Below are 12,573 nucleotides of genomic sequence, written 5' to 3'. Positions count from 1 at the left end.
GAGAGGGGTGGGGGGGACGTCATCTAGGGGTCACCAGAGAGAGAGGTGGGGGGGGACGTCATCTAGGGTCACCAGAGAGAGAGGGTGGGGGCGTCATCTAGGGGTCACCAGAGAGAGGGTGGGGGGGACGTCATCTAGGGGTCACCAGAGAGAGGGAGACGTCATCTAGGGTCACCAGAGAGAGAGGTGGGACGTCATCTAGGGTCACCAGAGAGAGAGGAGGGGGGACGTCATCTAGGGGTCACCAGAGAGAGAGAGGTGGGGGGGGGACATCATCTAGGGGTCACCAGAGAGAGAGAGGTGGGGGTTAAATCAGAGAAAATGGGTTGGGGGGATCACTGAGCAAGCAAAGGTAGGGCACAGGATCGCTCATCTTCATAACATAATGAGTGGTTCGTTATTTGGGATGAAGGAGATTTGTAGATCAGTTATTCTTCTCAGTCCGATCTCAAACACGAACAGTAACAATCTTTCCATACCACAGACACACTATGGATCCCATCCTGTATTAATTAGCACCAGCAGGTATCCCATCCTGTAATAATTAGCACCAGCAGGTATCCCATCCTGTATTAATTAGCACCAGCAGGTATCCCATCCTGTATTAATTAGCACCAGCAGGTATCCCATCCTGTAATAATTAGCACCAGCAGGTATCCCATCCTGTAATAATTAGCATCAGCAGGTATCCCATCCTGTATTAATTAGCACCAGCAGGTATCCCATCCTGTATTAATTAGCACCAGCAGGTATCCCCATCCTGTATTAATTAGCACCAGCAGGTATCCCATCCTGTATTAATTAGCACCAGCAGGTATCCCCATGTACCTGTTCTAGGGTTAGCTGGTCAGCCTCCCAGTTACTGCAGCGCAGCTCCAAGGATTTATCCAGAGACACATTGAGCAGGTCGGCAGCTAGAGACTTGAGGCTCATTCCATTGTTCAACACTACCTTCCTGCACAGAAACACACAATACTGGTTCAGAACCACACAGCCTGGGAAATACTCAATGAGAGAGAGACCCAGAGCGAGAGACCCAGAGCGAGAGAGAGAGCGAGAGAGAGAGAGAGAGAGAGACCCAGAGCGAGAGAGAGAGAGCGAGAGAGAGCGAGACCCAGAGCGAGCGAGCGAGCGAGAGACCCAGAGCGAGCGAGCGAGCGAGAGACCCAGAGCGAGCGAGCGAGCGAGAGACAGAGCGAGCGAGAGACCGACCCAGAGCGAGCGAGAGAGAGACCCAGAGCGAGCGAGAGAGACCCAGAGCGAAAGCGAGAGAGAGACCCAGAGCGAAGCGAGAGAGAGACCCAGGGAGCGACGAGACCGACCCAGAGCGAGCGAGACGACCCAGAAGCGAGCGAGAGACCGCCCAAGCGAGCGAGAGACCAGAGCGGCAGCGACAGACCCAGAGCGAGCGAGGAGAGACCCAGAGCGAGCGAGAGAGAGACCCAGAGCGAGCGAGAGAGAGACCCAGAGCGAGAGAGAGACCCAGAGCGAGCGAGAGAGAGACCCAGAGCGAGCGAGAGACCGACCCAGAGCGAGCGAGAGACCGACCCAGAGCGAGCGAGAGACCGACCCAGAGCGAGCGAGAGACCGACCCAGAGCGAGCGAGAGACCGACCCAGAGCGAGCGAGAGACCGACCCAAGCGAGCGAGACCGACCCAGAGCGAGCGAGAGAGACCCAGAGCGAGCGAGAGAGACCCAGAGCGAGCGAGAGACGACCAGAGCGAGCGAGAGAGAGACCCAGAGCGAGCGAGGCGAGGGGAGACCCAGAGCGAGCGAGAGAGAGACCCAGCAGCGAGAACGAGCGAGAGACCCAGAGTAGCGAGAGACAAGCGGCGAGAGACCCAGAGCGAAAGCGAGCGAGAGACCCAGAAGCGGCGAGGGCGAGCAGAGACCCAGAGCGGCGAGAGACCGACCCAGAGCGAGCAGAGAGAGACCCAGAGCGAAGCGAGAGAGAGACCCAGAGCGAGCGAGAGAGAGACCCAGAGCGAGCGAGCGAGAGACCCAGAGCGAGCGAGGAGACCCAGAGCGAGCAGCGAGACCCAAGCGGCGAGAGACCGACCCAGAGCGAGAGAGAGCGACCCAGAGCGAGCGAGAGAGAGACCCAGAGCGAGCGAGAGAGAGACCCAGAGCGAGCGAGCGAGAGACCCAGAGCGAGCGAGAGAGAGACCCAGAGCGAGCGAGCGAGACCCAGAGCGAGCGAGCGAGACCCAGAGCGAGCGAGAGACCGACCCAGAGCGAGCGAGAGAGACCCAGAGCAAGCGAGCGACCCAGAGCGAGCGAGAGACCGACCCAGAGCGAGCGAGAGACCGACCCAGAGCGAGCGAGAGACGACCCAGAGCGGAGAGACCCAGAGCGAGCGAGAGAGAGACCCAGAGCGAGCGAGAGACCGACCCAGAGCGAGCGAGAGAGAACCGACCCAGAGCGGCGAGAGACGACCCAGAGCGAGCGAGAGAGAAGAGCGACCCAGAGCGAGCGAGAGACCGACCCAGAGCGAGCGAGAGACCGACCCAGAGCGAGCGAGAGACCGACCCAGAGCGAGCGAGAGACCGACCCAGAGCGAGCGAGAGAGAGACCCAGAGCGAGCGAGAGACCGACCCAGAGCGAGCGAGAGAGCGACCCAGAGCGAGCGAGAGACCGACCCAGAGCGAGCGAGAGACCGACCCAGAGCGAGCGAGAGACCGACCCAGAGCGAGCGAGACCGACCAGAGCGAGCGAGAGACACCCAGAGCGAGCGAGAGAGAGACCCAGAGCGAGAGAGCGACCCAGAGCGAGCGAGAGACCGACCCAGAGCGAAGCGAGAGAACCCAGAGCGAGCGAGAGAGAGACCCAGAGCGGCGAGCGACCCAGAGCGAGCGAGAGACCCAGAGCGAGCGAGAGACAGACAGAGCGAGCGAGAGACCCCAGAGCGAGCGAGAGACAGAGAGACCCAGAGCGAGCAGAGAGACCCAGAGCGAGCGAGAGAGAGACCTAGAGCTAGCGAGAGAGCGACCAGAGCGAGCGAGAGAGACCCAGAGCGAGCGAGAGACCGAACCCAGAGCGAAGCGAGAGAGAGACCCAGAGCGAGCGAGAGAGAGACCCAGAGCGAGCGAGAGAGAGACCCAGAGCGAGCGAGCGAGACCCAGAGCGAGCGAGAGAGACCGACCCAGAGCGAGCGAGAGAGAGACCCAGAGCGAGCGAGAGAGAGACCCAGAGCGAGCGAGAGAGAGACCCAGAGCGAGCGAGAGAGAGACCCAGAGCGAGCGAGAGAGACCCAGAGCGAGCGAGAGAGACCCAGAGCGAGCGAGAGAGAGACCCAGAGCGAGCGAGAGAGACCGACCCAGAGCGAGCGAGAGACCGAGCGAGAGAGAGAGAGTTCCAAATTGAGCAGCAGCTGAAAAAAAATGAGCTCCTACAAATCTAGAAATGTACATTGGAAAAAAACAAAAAGAAAACTGCAAGACTGAATGGGAGACAAAACAAGCAACAAACGAAGAAGACAGGCTTGTGAAAAAGTATCTATTTTTATAAAATTGTGCAGTTATCTTAGCTAGCTGGATTGTTTACCAGTTGCTAAGCAGTTGCTAGGGACTCTCCTAAAAGAAGCTAACAAACTAAAAAATTAGCTAGTCAACAGAAAGACAGAAGACAAAGGTCATCAAAGTAAAACAGTTCTCTATTATAAAAAAATTTAAATGGTCATTTAGCAGACGCTCTTATCCAGAGTGACTTACAGGAGCAATTAGGGTTAAGTGCCTTGCTCAAGGGCACATCGACAGATTTTTCACCTAGTCGGCTCGGGGATTAGAACCAGCGACCTTTCGTTTACTGGCACAACGCTCTTAACCACTAAGCTACCTGCCGCCCCGGCAAACACTGTTTGGGAAAAGGTAGGCTTCTATTGCAACATTGTAGACAACATCACCAGCGTTGCTATGGAAATTGTTTACCCACCAGACATCCAGACGGAGAAAGCTAAGAAAAGTTTTAAAGGTTTGATGATGGGACGTGAATGCCTGTTTGCAGATCTTACCAGTTGCAAAACAAGAGCAAATTGAATACCAAAACAAGGGCACATATGGAAAAGGGTTATTTGCAACCATTTCCATTTCTCAAAAAAAAAGAGATGCATCAGCCAAGGCTGTCAGATCAGCATTTTTGAAGAAGCTGACCAGAGCAACACATATCAAACAGTCAACTTCTACAATAATGGAACTGTATTGATACAAGGCAATGATTCAAGCCTCCAGGCTTTTGAGAATGTGTTTGCTGCCCTAAAAGTAGAAGCTGAACTCATCTCAGAAGCTGAAGAAGTAAAGGAGGGAGATGATGGAGAAAAGCCCCAACACCCCCAACAGCCTCTGTGACCCAGCAAGAAGCCCTCCGTGTCCCTCTACCTACCTCACCTGCAGCAAACAGAGCCAAGGACATGCCTACAACATCAGGAACCCCTGCTATGCAACGTTTCCACAACACCCTCTCTCTAGTTGAAGCAGAGGTCATAGAACTCAGAGAGAACAAGCTTCAAGAGGACGACACTGTCCAGAAACTAAAAGAAGAGATGAAACAGTTCAGGGAGGAGAGCAGAGCATCTATTGCTAAATTAGAAAGCAGAATGGACAAACTGAGTCAGACAAATGATGACCTCAGAGACCATCTGAGCACAACAAGAGAGGAGCCAGAGCAGAGAGAGAGGTACATTGACACCCTCAACCAGCAGCTAGTCAATATGTCCTCTGCATCTAGAGAACATGTCCACCATCTTGGTACAACACAGGCAGAACCTGAGACCAGCATGGCCTCCACCACACAGCCTGATGACACTGCACCAGCCTCCCAGTGTGCTCCAGCCCAGGTCAGCCAACCAGCCTCCCAGTCTGCTCCAGCCCAGGTCAGCCAACCAGACTCCCAGTCTGCTCCAACCCAGGTCAGCCAACCAGCCTCCCAGTCTGCTCCAGCCCAGGTCAGCCAACCAGCCTCCCAGTCTGCTCCAGCCCAGGTCAGCCAACCAGCCTCCCAGTCTGCTCCAGCCCAGGTCAGCCAACCAGCCTCCCAGTCTGCTCCAGCCCAGGTCAGCCAACCAGCCTCCCAGTCTGCTCCAGCCCAGGTCAGCCAACCAGCCTCCCAGTCTGCTCCAGCCCAGGTCAGCCAACCAGCCTCCCAGTCTGCTCCAGCCCAGGTCAACCTACCAGCCTCCCAGTCTGCTCCAGCCCAGGTCAACCTACCAGCCTCCCAGTCTGCTCCAGCCCAGGTCAACCTACCAGCCTCCCAGTCTGCTCCAGCCCAGGTCAGCCAACCAGCCTCCCAGTCTGCTCCAGCCCAGGTCAACCTACCAGCCTCCCAGTCTGCTCCAGCCCAGGTCAACCTACCAGCCTCCCAGTCTGCTCCAGCCCAGGTCAACCTACCAGTCTCCCAGTCTGCTCCAGCCAGACAACCACCAACAACTGCAATCCTTATTGATTCAAATGGGAAGTTCTTAGTCCAGGAAAGATTATTCCCTAGACACCAGGGGCCTGTTGCACAAAAGTAGAATTAAGACATCCGGGATAAATGACTCAGCTGAGCTCAATGAAGCCAAAACATGTGCGTCCAGGCTTAATTGGTTGCACAAAGACCAAGCCAGGATGAGCAGACACGGATTCATTAAGCCAGGTGAAACCAATCCTGGATAGGTGCGCGCTCACGGCTCACTCAAATAGACCCCGCCACAGATCACAGATTAACTGATTTACCATGGCAACTAGAGCCGCGTACTTTTCCCCGTCGGAAGCACAAATCCTCATGGAGGCATACGAGGAGGTAAAATATATAATTAAGAAGAAAGGCAACACCGCCACAGTGATAAAGCAAAGAGAAAAAAGCGTGGCAAAGTATTGCAGACCGCCTGAATGCGTAAGTAGTGCACAATTACACACTCACCGCTCCGCTGAAACATCACAATTACAATTCAAATATTTAATTCACATCTCCAAAAAATGCAGTTGTACTGTAATTGTGAAACGGTTAAATTTTTAATTGAAATGCACTGCAGATATGAGTGAAATTGTGTAAAGTAACTCCATCACACTGTATAAAGCTATGATAAAATTTTTTGATATTTTTACTGAAAACAAGACAAAAATACCAAGTAATTTTTTGCAGTGTGACTCCATTAAAGTGTGTGTGTGTGTGTGTGTGTGTGTGTGTGTAGATTAAACATGAACGGGCCAAAACGGACATGGCAGCAGGTCAAAATCAAATACAAGAACATTCTGCAGAATGGTATGGTCCCTGACTAATATTTAACAAAGCACAAGCATATATTGTACCCAGAAGGTGCCTGCTCACACATTGTCTGTACTGTTTTAGCAGTGAAAAAGAATACCCACAGACAAGGCACGGGTGGTGGGTCACCAAAGGCTGACCTTACCCCAGCAGAGGACATGGCCTTGGAGCTAAATAAAGGCAGGCCCGTCTTAGAGGGGATCCCTGGGGGAAAGAGACGAGCATAGGTTCCTCCCAAGATGCCACCGCTTCATTCAAGGTATGTCCTTCCATCTCTACATGGGATACAACCACATTCATATTGAATCAATTTGGACTGTCTGACTTTGGTTTACCTATTGCCTTGCAGTGTCTGGCAGCACTGTGTTCCTGTTAGAGCCACCAGCACAAGCACCAGACGATGCTGATCCAGTGAGTACTCCATCAAAGGCATACTGTAGGCCTGGCATGTCTTGTCTACTAGCTTCAATATGAATCCGATTAAATGTGATAGGGTGAAGGCCCCAGTGCAGCAGCAACAGCACATGATGGAGACGATGATGAGGAGGAGACCATCTCTCTGGATTCCAGAAGGCATGAGGTATCATGTTAAGACTGTGAAAGTACTATTTACTCTACAATGGTGAGGAGTCCTCATCAAAATCAAAAAATCTAATTTATTTTACAGGACCCAGATGCTATACAGTGGGAAAACCAGCCTGGCAACATAGTGCGTATTAATAAAAAGGACACCACATCCTGCCAAATTCCAGCTGCGCTAATTGTATTGTGTTCACAGAGCTCACAAGCTATCAGAAAGTTGTATGGCAACCACTTCCGGCGCCAAATAGAACTGGCAGACATAGACATTCAGTACAAGAAGAAAAAGATGGAAAATCTTGCACTGGAGTCCGAAATAAAAAAAGAGGACAATTAGGAAACTGGACCTTGAAATAAAAAAAACTTGAGAGGGAGGTGAGATATGCCTTCAATGTACACTGTATGCTAACTGTAACACAAATGTATTAATCATTATTTTTCTTTCCTCCCCCAGCTCCAAGAAGATGACACAGCTCAAAATAAAAATTAGGTATATTCTCGTAAAGTCAAGTGAGCCATGACATATGAGCTCTTATTGTGAGCACACAGGACGGTGGCATCTTTCTAAGGTTTTTTTATTTTCCCAGCAATCAGTACAACCAAGTCATCGTTATAAGGCATCGCCCTCTTTTGCCCACCCCCCAGCACCAGGTGTGGCCACTAGCCTATATGAAGGCCCAAAATTGTGTGTTCCTTTCTGCTCTGACAATGGCATGCCCATTCGTGCGAGATGTGGTGGATGAAGAAGCACTTGTGCTGAGGAGAGCCTTCAGGCGAGAAAGGGTCTTCAGGGACCGGTTGGACCCACTGGCCTTCCCTGATGACCATCTATATGAAAGATACAGGTTTTCTGCAGATGGCATCAGGTATCTATGCAGACTACTGGGTCCCAGGATTAAGCACCGCACTGCACGGAGCCATGCACTGAGTGTGGAGCAAATGGTTTGTGTGGCCTTGCGCTTTTTTGCTAGTGGAGCCTTCCTGTACTCAGTGGGGGGATGCAGAACAGCTGAACAAGGCCACAATTTGCCGCACAATAAGGAGTGTGTGTCTGGCTATCAAAGCATTAGCAGATGTCTTCATCTCCTTCCCTGGCCACAGAAGACTCTGTGACATCAAAGAGGAGTTCTATAGGATTGCAGGTAAGAGGATCTACAAATTACAGGACAACTGTTAACACATAGTAGGATACTCATTACTTTGTGTGACAGGTTTCCCCAATGTCATTGGTGCAGTGGACTGCCACACATAAGGATAAAAGCCCCTCAGGTGCCCATGAGGCCGATTTTGTGAATAGGAAATCCTTTCACAGCATTAATGTTCAGGTGAACATAACTTTTGATATTGTCCATTGACGAACACTCTGCATTGCCAGTGATGTGCATTGATTGGTGTAATATTCCTCATCTTATGATTTCAGATGGTCTGCAATGCTGACTGTGTGATCAGCAATGTTGTGGCAAAATGGCCTGGCTCAGTCCATGACTCCAGAATCTTTCGGGCCTCTGAAATCTATCAGTGCCTATCACAAGGTAAGCCACACAACCCCTATTTATAACCATCATGGCTGTGTCAAGAATATCACTGTGTTTATGAGGTAGCAATGATGAGATTTTGTGTTGACAGGTGAATTCTCTGGTGTGTTGCTGGGAGACAGGGGGTATGGCTGCCAGCCTTTTCTCCTGACACCTTTCACAGACCCCCAGGAAGCACAGCAGGCCTACAACCATGCCCATGCCAGGACCAGGGCCAGAGTTGAAATGACCTTTGGCCTCCTGAAGGCACGCTTTCACTGCCTTCACAAATTAAGGGTCAGCCCTGTTAGGGCATGTGATATTACTGTGGCTTGTGCTGTCCTCCACAATGTGGCCTGCCTGAGGAAGGAGAGGGCCCCCAGAGTGCCACCAGCCATGGACTGGGACAATCCGGCAATCTTCCCTGATGACGACAGTGGTCGGCTGCTGAGGGGACCAATATGTGTTGAATTATTTTAGTTAGTATGTGTGCTTTCAATTTTGGTTAAATATGTCCTGCGGTGGCAGAGGAATTTGGGTTTTTTGGGTTCGTTTTTTACGAATTTGGCCTCTTATGATGTTTGTGCGGTATACTGTGTGTAATACAAGGCTGCAGGGAGGCTACTGCATCCATTCATTTGTCTGTTCAGTTGATGTGTATGGATTTGTCCTGCATTTATTTTAGTGTGCAGACATGCAGGGTGTGTTATATACAGACCTTTGAATGTGTATGTATCATTTTGTATAATATGCTTGGATTCTGTGCTTTCCATCTTGTAGAGTCACTGTGACTTCAGTTTCGAAAGGAGCTGATGGTTTACCTGCTTTGTTTTGTCCTTATTCAATAAAGGAACATAATGTTACACATTGTGTTTTTATATTCATATGGAATGTGTATTTGTTTATATGACAGAGTACTAGGGCCACACTGAAGAAAAAGGATAAAGTCATACATTTATGAGGCTGGTTCTTTCTGCAGAAAAGCTACATATTGTTTTTACAGTTTTGATACTTATGACAATGTGATACTTAATATTCTGGCACATCAGCATGTCTTTGTTTATGAAACCATACTGAAGTACAATTTCACGAAATGCCCCACATCTGTCATTTTTAACAACTGTCCTCCTTTAAAACAACTGGTTACAATATTATGACTTGTGTTTTTTTCCCCTCTGTGGCCCTAATATTCTATCATTTTATATATAGCCTTATAGTCTATGGGAAACTGTAAATTATCTAATGATAGCAACATCATCTAAAAATCATTTTTTATCCAAAATCATTGAAATTAATGATCACAAACGTTTAAATAATGACAGTGGGTCTAGTTATATGTGATAACAATGTATAGTGAGCAGTGAAATAACTATTGGTTTCCATTTGTGGTGACTGCTGACTGACATTAGGGATGAGATTAAATAGATCCTGGAATTTAGCCTGGTCTGGAGCAGGCTAGCTCCACAGAATAAATCTCCATGGTAATTTATACCATAACATATCCTCCTGCCCCCTATCCATCTTTAGTGCAACCGGATTACGGATCAATTGAGCCAGGATCACCAAGATATCCTGGCTTAATCCCTTATCCTAGTTTTGTGCAACAGGCCCCAGGTGTATAAGTTCTGGTGACCTACAACTGAGAGTTCAATGCAGCTACTCAGTCAGACCAGGATTGACCCCCCCGACAACATCATCATCCACACTGGCACAAACGACCTTCGTGCCAAGGGTGAAACTATCTGGGGCAGTGAAAAGAGTGGCAGAACGGGCACAGGCTATGTTCCCAACGACCAACATAGTTGTGTCCACCCTCCTACCAAGGAAAGACTTCCCAGGACAGTTGATCGACAAAATAAAATCAACAGATCACTGTGGACTGTGCCTCACTGCTCAACGTCAGAACGGCTCACCACCCCACTCTGACGTGAACATTTACACGATAATGTACACCTTGATCAGGACAGTGTCAGAACCTTTGCTGAGGACCTAAAGGATGCAACACTTGGCAGGGACCCACACACCCATCACCCCAGCAGCAGAGCCCCCCTGCCCCACCTGAAACAACAGTACCCCCACCATCCCCAGGAGAGAAGAGCCAGACACGGCTCTACAAGACCAGGCCCACCACAGTACAGATTTACCAGACCAGACCCGCCTCAGGACAGCACGACCAGACCCATCACAACACAGCTCTACTAGACCCATCCCATCACAACACAGCTCTACCAGACCCGGCCCATCACAACACAGCTCTGCTAGACCCCATCACAACACAGCTCTACTAGACCCGGCCCATCACAACACAGCTCTACTAGACCCGGCCCATCACAACACAGCTCTACTAGACCCCATCACAACACAGCTCTACTAGACCCGCCCATCACAACACAGCTCTACTAGACCCGGCCCATCACAACACAGCTCTACTAGAACCCCATCACAACACAGCTCTACTAGACCCCATCACAACACAGCTCTACTAGACCCGGCCCATCACAACACAGCCTCTACTAGACCAGGCCCATCACAACACAGCTCTACTAGACCCGGCCCATCACAACACAGCTCTACTAGACCCCATCACAACACAGCTCTACTAGACCCCATCACAACACAGCTCTACCAGACCCCATCACAACACAGCTCTACTTAGACCCCATCACAACACAGCTCTACTAGACCCGGCCCATCACAACACAGCTCTACTAGACCCGGCCCATCACAACACAGCTCTACTAGACCCGGCCCATCACAACACAGCTCTACTAGACCCCATCACAACACAGCTCTACTAGACCCGGCCCATCACAACACAGCTCTACTAGACCCGGCCCATCACAACACAGCTCTGCTAGACCCCATCACAACACAGCTCTACTAGACCCGGCCCATCACAACACAGCTCTACTAGACCCGGCCCATCACAACACAGCTCTACTAGACCCCATCACAACACAGCTCTACTAGACCCGGCCCATCACAACACAGCTCTACTAGACCCGGCCCATCACAACACAGCTCTACTAGACCCCCATCACAACACAGCTCTACTAGACCCGCCCATCACAACACAGCTCTACTAGACCCGGCCCATCACAACACAGCTCTACTAGACCAGGCCCATCACAACACAGCTCTACTAGACCCGGCCCATCACAACACAGCTCTACTAGACCCCATCACAACACAGCTCTACTAGACCCCATCACAACACAGCTCTACCAGACCCCATCACAACACAGCTCTACTAGACCCCATCACAACACAGCTCTACTAGACCCGGCCCATCACAACACAGCTCTACTAGACCCGGCCCATCACAACACAGCTCTACTAGACCCGGCCCATCACAACACAGCTCTACTAGACCCCATCACAACACAGCTCTACTAGACCCGGCCCATCACAACACAGCTCTACTAGACCCGGCCCATCACAACACAGCTCTACTAGACCCGGCCCATCACAACACAGCTCTACTAGACCCGGCCCATCACAACACAGCTCTACTAGACCCGGCCCATCACAACACAGCTCTACTAGACCCGGCCCATCACAACACAGCTCTACTAGACCCGGCCCATCACAACACAGCTCTACTAGACCCGGCCCATCACAACACAGCTCTACTAGACCCGGCCCATCACAACACAGCTCTACTAGACCCGGCCCATCACAACACAGCTCTACCAGACCCCATCACAACACAGCTCTACTAGACCCCATCACAACACAGCTCTACTAGACCCCATCACAACACAGCTCTACTAGACCAGGCCCATCACAACACAGCTCTACTAGACCAGGCCCATCACAACACAGCTCTACTAGACCAGGCCCATCACAACACAGCTCTACTAGACCCCATCACAACACAGCTCTACTAGACCCGGCCCATCACAACACAGCTCTACTAGACCCGGCCCATCACAACACAGCTCTACCAGACCCCATCACAACACAGCTCTACCAGACCCCATCACAACACAGCTCTACCAGACCCCATCACAACACAGCTCTACTAGACCCCATCACAACACAGCTCTACTAGACCCCATCACAACACAGCTCTACTAGACCCCATCACAACACAGCTCTACTAGACCCCATCACAACACAGCTCTACTAGACCCCATCACAACACAGCTCTACTAGACCCCATCACAACACAGCTCTACTAGACCCCATCACAACACAGCTCTACTAGACCCCATCACAACACAGCTCTACTAGACCC

At 51.1% G+C, this 12,573-nt stretch overlaps 1 protein-coding gene across 2 annotated transcripts in view; it reads right to left on the bottom strand.

Moving 5' to 3' along the window:
- Positions 1-12,573, bottom strand: part of LOC121539125 (exonuclease 3'-5' domain-containing protein 2-like) — a 53,828-nt gene that overhangs the window by 19,274 nt on the left and 21,981 nt on the right. For both annotated transcript variants that reach the window (XM_041847387.2, XM_041847388.2), the window contains exon 5: positions 829-955. In XM_041847387.2, coding sequence (XP_041703321.1) covers positions 829-955 — 127 coding nt within the window. The remainder of the gene's footprint in view (positions 1-828; positions 956-12,573) is intronic.

Source organism: Coregonus clupeaformis, chromosome 25, assembly GCF_020615455.1.
Source record: "Coregonus clupeaformis isolate EN_2021a chromosome 25, ASM2061545v1, whole genome shotgun sequence".
NCBI lineage: Eukaryota > Metazoa > Chordata > Actinopteri > Salmoniformes > Salmonidae > Coregonus > Coregonus clupeaformis.
The sequence above is the reverse complement of the archived record's forward strand: the minus strand, read 5'-3'. Positions and strand labels throughout refer to the sequence as shown.